This window comes from Colobus angolensis, unplaced genomic scaffold, assembly GCF_000951035.1.
Source record: "Colobus angolensis palliatus isolate OR3802 unplaced genomic scaffold, Cang.pa_1.0 Scaffold182, whole genome shotgun sequence".
NCBI classification, from domain to species: domain Eukaryota; kingdom Metazoa; phylum Chordata; class Mammalia; order Primates; family Cercopithecidae; genus Colobus; species Colobus angolensis.
In genome coordinates, this window is record NW_012114955.1 from 832,003 (window position 1) to 839,401 (window position 7,399).

At 42.2% G+C, this 7,399-nt stretch overlaps 1 protein-coding gene across 2 annotated transcripts in view; it reads right to left on the minus strand.

Annotated features, from left to right (window-relative positions):
• Positions 1-668: 668 nt before the first annotated feature.
• Positions 669-7,399, minus strand: part of RBM28 (RNA binding motif protein 28) — a 33,267-nt gene continuing 26,536 nt past the window's right edge. For both annotated transcript variants that reach the window (XM_011939540.1, XM_011939541.1), the window contains 3 exons: positions 4,785-5,041; positions 3,473-3,572; positions 669-1,222 (listed from right to left, as the gene is read on the minus strand). In XM_011939540.1, coding sequence (XP_011794930.1) covers positions 1,088-1,222; positions 3,473-3,572; positions 4,785-5,041 — 492 coding nt within the window. In that variant the 3' untranslated portion in view covers positions 669-1,087. The remainder of the gene's footprint in view (positions 1,223-3,472; positions 3,573-4,784; positions 5,042-7,399) is intronic.

Here is a 7,399-nt window from a genome sequence, read left to right on the forward strand (position 1 = left end):
AGAAAAGCCCTACTTTAGATAGTCTGGGAAGAGCTCCAGGAGGAGGTGACAACTAGTGAAGATCTGAGTCACAAGTAAAAGATGCAAAGGAAAAACTCTCCAGGCAAAGGGAACGGATACAAAGGCTCTGAGGTGGTCAAGAGTCAAGAGATGGAAGGAAGGCCTGGGTAGCCAAAAGTGAATGAAGAAGAGAGTGGATAAAGACAAGCAGAGGTGATAGGGCTGGAGAGCCCAGGGAATCAAATGTTATAGGAAGACAAGATTTCAATCAAAGTGAGATGTCAAACCTCTGGAGTTTTTTAGTAGGTGTGAAGCCATCTTAAGGGGCAGACTTAATGAGGATCAGGTGTCCTCACTAAGGAGGCCTTAGAGAGCTAGTGGGTACGATGAAAAAGGAGGTGCTCTATGAGAGAAATGCAGGTCATCACTAACCAGGCTAGTGTCTTTAGGCCACTGCAGACCAATTCAACTGGAAATCCCCTCATTTGACAAATACATAAGTGCTGCTCTCTGCCAGGCCCCACCTCCCCCCATTCTTTTCCAAGTGTCTCTGCCTGCAGTGATTAGGTTAGAAAGCATTTCTCTCTGCTGTCACTTAGTTCCTGCAGTGTGTAAGACTACAGAGCTGAATTAGGACTGTCAAAGGATGTTCATACATAATAAAGGAGTCACACATATTAGAAATGACATTGTTACTAAAAAGCCACACAGTATCTCATTTAGAGAATATGCTTAACAAAATATACATCTTAAAAATTCAGCACACCAGAATGCTTTTTCAATTGCTTCCATTTGAGAAATAAAGAACAAAAATTGGTAATAATTATAGACACAACTTCATACAATAATCTGGATAATATGCAAGAAGCATCATGATGTCTTTCCGATATTTCTCTTTGTGGCTAATGAACCACTCATCAAAGGATGGACCAAAGTTCAGATGTACACAGTCCAGGGTGCCTCCCAGTGCAGTGGCAGTGCCCTCGGGGATTTTCTTTCCCTCAGTGAGACATGGGGGATGGGGAGGAGCCCAGGAGTGTCACCAGAAAGTACACAACCCAGCTTCTTACCCAGCCCACTGGCATCATCAATTATCAAACCATTTGCTCCTCTTTGCAAGAGGTGCTCCTTTAGAAGGTCCCAATAATTTCTGCTTATATTGTTCGACCAGTTGGTTGAAGCGGGTTTCCGTCTTATTTCCCTTAGCTTTTTTCCTAGATACCTACAAGTGAAAGGATTAGAAACATAATATAATCGATTTCAAAGACTATATATCACCTTACCCTCAGGCCACCCAAGAAAGAAAGTGTGTACAGAGATCATGTCTACCAGAAAGGGGTAGGTTTCTAGAGAGAGACCCTTAGAGAGAAACGCTCAAACAGAATCATCCACTGGTAAGAAATTAGACCAACAGTGCACAGGGAGCAGGGCCTGACTAACTTAACTTCCCTGTCTAACACACTGTGTTGGGGGCTCAAGGGCCTCTCTCACTCTAGCTCCCAAAGCCTCACTTTAGCCTCAAAGCAGATAAGCCAGCACAGAATCTGGCCATTCTTGCTTGCCCATTCCCTCCCCAAGAACACTGCTCACAGGATTTCAGAGATCTATAATATAGTATGGTATAGGTCAGAAACTTCCCAGACACAGATTTCTTGAGTAGGATGGGAAGCTAATGCTGCTTTTACCCTTAAAGGAAAGAGACTAGGAAAGGGGAGAAGAAAGCTTGACTTCAAGTATTCAAGAATGTAGGACCACCGTTTACTACTAAAAGGAACTAGGGCTCATTGGGAAAAATGGCTAATGTCAGGACTGGGGAAGAGGTACCTGAGCTCAGCCTGGACATCCTGCACTAGAAAGCAAGGATATTACCAGACAAACAGGCCACATTAGAAAGACTCAGAAGCCAACCTGCAGGGGCTTCCGCCAGCCTTAGACAGAGTAAGAATAATCACAGTATTTGAAACACATCAAGTATACAAAAAGTCAGGATTTCATAATACTAAAAAATGAGCCGGTATGGCAACAGCTCATTACTCTGAAAACTAACAGAGAAAGAGAGAGAGAGAAAAAAAAATCAAGCATTTATCCTGTCTTTCCTATACAAATGATATTTTGTGGTAACCAAATAATTGACAAAGGAAGATTTTTCTTTCAAGAGTTCTATTTAAAAATGCAAAAGGATAGAAGTTTAAATAATCGGCATTCTGTAACCCATAATGAAATAATGGATCTGGTAACACTCATCAATAATTGCTAAGGCCATTACATGAAAGGCTAACTGGGGACTTCATCAATGGAGGGACAAGGCAGACAATCCTCAAATCTACTGATCAATCTCAGAATCACTAAAAATGGGCAACCAGGTAGTATGTGCCTCAGGTGATGTAGAGAAACACACACACCACCCATGAAATACTCTAGTCAAGAAAACTGAACTTGAGGCTAGGCATGGTGGCTCACATCTGTAATCCCAGCATTTTGGGAGGCCAAGGCAGGCAAATCACCTGAAGTCAAGAGTTCGAGGCCAGCCTGGTCAACATGGTGAAACCCCGTCTCTACTAAAAATACAAAATTAGCTGGGCATGGTGGTGCGTGCCTGTAATCTCAGCTATTTGGGAGGATACTCCGGGAGGTGGAGGTTGCCGTGAGCCGAGATTGTGCCATTGCACTCCAGCCTAGGCAACAAGAGCAAAACTCCATCTCAAAAAAAATTAAAAAAAAAAGAAAACTGAATTTCATCAAGCTACCAGACTGAACTAACTACCAGGTGACAGGCAAGATGGGGTGTCACAGAAACAAGTTAAATGACACCACGAGGAAGCAAATGGCTAAAAATGTAACACAAATGACCTGGTTTCTCCAATAAATGAATAGCATGGAAAAAAGGGTGCTAAGGGAAAATGGGTATTAGAGAAGAAAAAAATGATTTAAGAAATTAAAAATCCAAGTATAATGTGTGGACTTCGGATCCCGACTCATACTAACCAAGTATAAAAACATATTTTTCAGGCAATTGGTGAAATTTTAATATGGCTTTAATATATCATTTGTGTAGTAGATGATAAAGGGTTTATTAGTTTCATTAGATATTATAATGGCATAAAGTGTGTGTGTTTAAGGCCTCATCAGTTAGAGATGCAATCTGAGGTTTTTCTGAGCAATGTTTCATTTTCATATGAGACATATTTACATGTGAAATGGGCTTTGCTTTAATATACTCTAGGGGGGAAAGCATGTTATGGGGAATACGTAAAACAAGGAGACTGCTGAAACAGAGGAACAGATACATGGAGGTTCATTTTACTTTTTTCTCTCCACTTTCATATTGTATACCTCAACATTCTCTAAAAAGCTACTGTCCTACACAGAAGTCTTTCTTTTTTTCTTTTTGGTGCAGCTAATCAAGGTACAAACATGGCTACAATCTGGCAGAAACATGCCATACCAAAGCTGAATGTCCTGCAGAACTCACCTGCTCAGAAGATAATTGCTGTTTCTCCTGCTTCCACTGGCTTATCTGGGGCTTTGGCTTTTTGGGATGGATGGGCTTCACTTTGCCTTTGTCCCGCAACCTGAAATAAAATGGCTGAGTGTCACCTTGAGTCCTTCTTCTAATTTGACACCCCTAGGTTCTCTTAGCTCAAGGGATAAAATTCCTCTTTGTACCCTGGCCCTTCCTAAGCCCATGATACATTAAGTCATTCTAAAAAGGGATACTGCAACAGACCCTCTGAAAGCTCAGTATTTGTATACTTAGAACTGCTTGATGTCAGGAGCTTGAGACCAGCCTAGGCAACATAGCAACCCCCTGTCTCTACTAAAATAAAACTAAAAAGTCCCAGCTACTCAGAAGGCTGAGGCAGGTGGATTTAGTCCAGGAGTTCGAGGTTACAGTGCGCTATGATCATGCCATTGCACTCTAGCCTGGGCAACAGAGTAAGACCCTGTGACATGGTTTGGATCTGTGTCCTTGCCCAAATCTCACGTTGAATTGTAATCCCCAATGTTGGAGGCTGGGCCTGGTGGGAGGTGACTGGATCATGGGGATGACTCCTTCATGAATGGTTTAGCACCATCCCCTCAGTGCTGTTCTCATGACGGTGAATGAGTTACCGCAAGATCTGGTTGTTTAAAATGCTCCTTCCCCCTGCTCCTGGCCATGTGAAGTGCAGGCTCCCACTTCACCTTCCACTATGGTTAAGTTTCCTGAGGCCTCCCTAGAAGATAAGCAGCTGCTGTCATGCTTCCTATACAGCCTGTGGAACCATGAGCCAATTAAGCCTCTTTTCCTTATAAATTACACAGTCTCAGGTACTTCTTTATAGCAGTGGAAGAAATGAATAATACACTGTCTCTAAAAATAAAATAAAATAAATAAATATACAAAATCCCATGGATATCTCAAAAACCTTCGTTTATTTAACAAATATTTTATAAAGATTTATTTTTGTACAGCACTAATCTGCTGCCCCAAACAGAAACTACCACTGAACCTCAAGTATGTGGCCTCAGCTGGCAGAGAGAGCCATCTGGACAACAGGAAACTCTTTAAAAGAGGAGAAAAGGGGCACAAAAGCCTGCCCCAGGAGGCCTCTCTGCCACTGATCTAAGAGTGACATCTCTGGCGGTGTTGAAGACTCACGTGTTAACCCCATGTGTGGGAATACATAGCACCAAGCATCCTTTTCAACCAAACAAATGCCACAAAGAGAAAAGAACTCAGCAAAAACAAACCTGCTTAGAACCCACCCACTGTTCTATGCTGCTGCTTTCCTGCATCTCACCTGATTTTGGGGCCTCGGTGTGAGGGGAGTGCCAGGACCTTTCTTCTCTTCTTTCCATCAGGCAGCTCCACCTGCTCCACTTCAGCCTTGGTCTGGAACCCGGTCCATGAGGTAGAGCCCGCCTTCCCCTTCTGCTCTGGGGGCGCCTTGCTTTGTTCCTCTGTGTGGTGTTGAGCTGCCTTCTGTTGCTGGTCTTTTGCAGGCTCTGGTTTCCCCTTCTGAGGCTCACCAGTTGCAGGCTTGGATCTCACTTTTTGCTGCATAAAACAAGAAAATGCCATCTGGTTTCTGGATGAGCTTTGTTTGCTGCAAATACTCAACAGAAGATGAGCTTTATATGAGCTAGATGAAAGAAGAGGAATTCTTCCCCCACACAGTTGGAGACTAGAGGAAAGTGAATACATGTAGTTCACAAGCCCTGCCATAGTAACAGATGGTTACTGGGTGGGGGGCACAAAATAACTATTCCCCTTCCCATAACACAGAAATAAGGGAGAGTGCATGCCCAAGATTCAAAAGCCAGTAGGTGGGACAATTATCAAAGGTGTAACCTATGTAGAAAGAGAATACAAGAAGAAAGCAAGCAACAGAAAAGATAATGAAGTAATAAGCGCTGAGAATTTTTCAAAACTAATGACAGTCACTAAACCACAGATCAAGGAACTCAGAGCTCTAAGACCAAATAAGATAAATACTAAACAATTTACAACTAGTCATATCATAGACAAACTGCAGAAAATCAAAGATAAAATCTTGAAAGAAGCCAGACAGGGGAAAAATTTTACCTATAGAGGAACAAGGATAAGATTACATCAAATTTCTCTCTCTTTTGTTTTTAATAGGCACCCTCCCAAACCAGAGTAAGTTCAGAGAGATTTCCAAGACTTCTCTTCAGAAATCATGTAAGCAAGAAGGGAGTGAAGTGAGATATTTAATATTTAAAGTTTTAAAAGAAAAAAAATCACCAACCTGCAATCCTGTATCTGATAAACTTATCCTTCAAAAGTTAAGGACAAGACCTACTCAGACAAAAGAAAATGGAGGGAATTTGTTGCCAGTAACCCTGTCTGCAAGAAATACGAAATAAATCTCTTCAGAGAGAAGAAAAATGACATAGGTCAGAAACTCGGATCGTTTTCAAGAAAGGAAGAACATTAGGAATGGAATAAATGAAGCGAAGACGACAAGGAAAAGACGCTGTGGAAAGGAAGGCATCAAGGATGTTACAGAAGTATTTGCACTGAAGTGGAAGAAACAGAAGATTCAAGTGAAATTAATGTAATGATAAGTGTGTGTTGTTCTTCCCTTTCACCTTAGAAATCCAGATACAATGAACATTTATTATATGCCTATTGTATGCCAGTCTGTTTCTAGGATACAAAAAAAAAAGTGTCTACCCTTCAGGACTCACAGCCAGGTGGAGACAAGAGATACATACATAAATAAACCAAAGTAAAAAAAACTACACAGCTTAAGGAAGTTCATGAAAATCAAGTAAAGACGGCCTTTATCTTTTGAGAGAGGTGGAGGAATGCTACTTGAAAGGGATCATTTGATCTGCATATGCAAAGTGAGTAGAGGCATTTTTACACAAAAGAACAGTATGAATATAAATCCAGGCAACAAATAAAGTAATTTGGATGTTAAAAAACAAACAAGGCTGGGCTCAGTGACTCACACCTAAAATCCCAGTGCTTTGGGAGGCTGAGGCAGGTGGATCACTTGAAGTCAGGAGTTCCAGACCAGCCTGGCCAACAGGGTGAAACCCTGTCTCTTCCAAACAAATACAAAAATTAGCCAGGCATGGTGGGGGGCAACTGTAGTCCCAGCTACTCGGGAAGCTGAGGGAGGAGAATCACTTGAATCCAGAAGGTGGAGGTTGCAGCAAACTGAGATTGCACCACTGCACTCCAACCTGAGCAACACAGCAAGACTCCATCTCAAACAGACAAACAAACAAAACTGGTAGCTTCAGAATCACCTCTGAAACAATGGCTAACAGTAATAAGCAATTCTATCATCTAGGGTAACAAAGTTGCTTTGAACAATAACCAGATCCCAGATTTTCCAACTGAGGGCCATTGCATTAACCACCAGAATGGCTCATCTGTTGGTAATGCTCTCGGTATACACCACAAAGACTACAAATGTTTGCTGTATGTGCAAGTGAATTTTGCTGTGCAATATCAATGAGAGCTCTAAGAATAAGAGTCAAGAATAATCTGGCCCTGCATGTCCTGGGGGAAGATGGGTAAGAGAATGAGTACTGACTGTGTGCTGACCATGCAGTATGCTAGATGATGGACATGTATTATCTCATTTAGTCCTCAGAAATCATGTAAGGCAGATGTTGTCCACCCATTTTACAAACTGAAGTTCAAAGCGGTAATAACTGCCAAGGAACATGCAGCAAAAAGGGCAGAGCCAGAGTATGAGCATGAATACACCTATTCCTGAAGTCCCTGCTCCACCCTCTATAGCACACCAGATTAAAAACTGTATAAAACTATCAGGCTTCGGGGGCCGGGCGTGGTGGCTCAAGCCTGTAATCCCAGCACTTTGGGAGGCCGAGACGGGCGGATCACGAGGTCAGGAGATCGAGACCATCCTGGCTA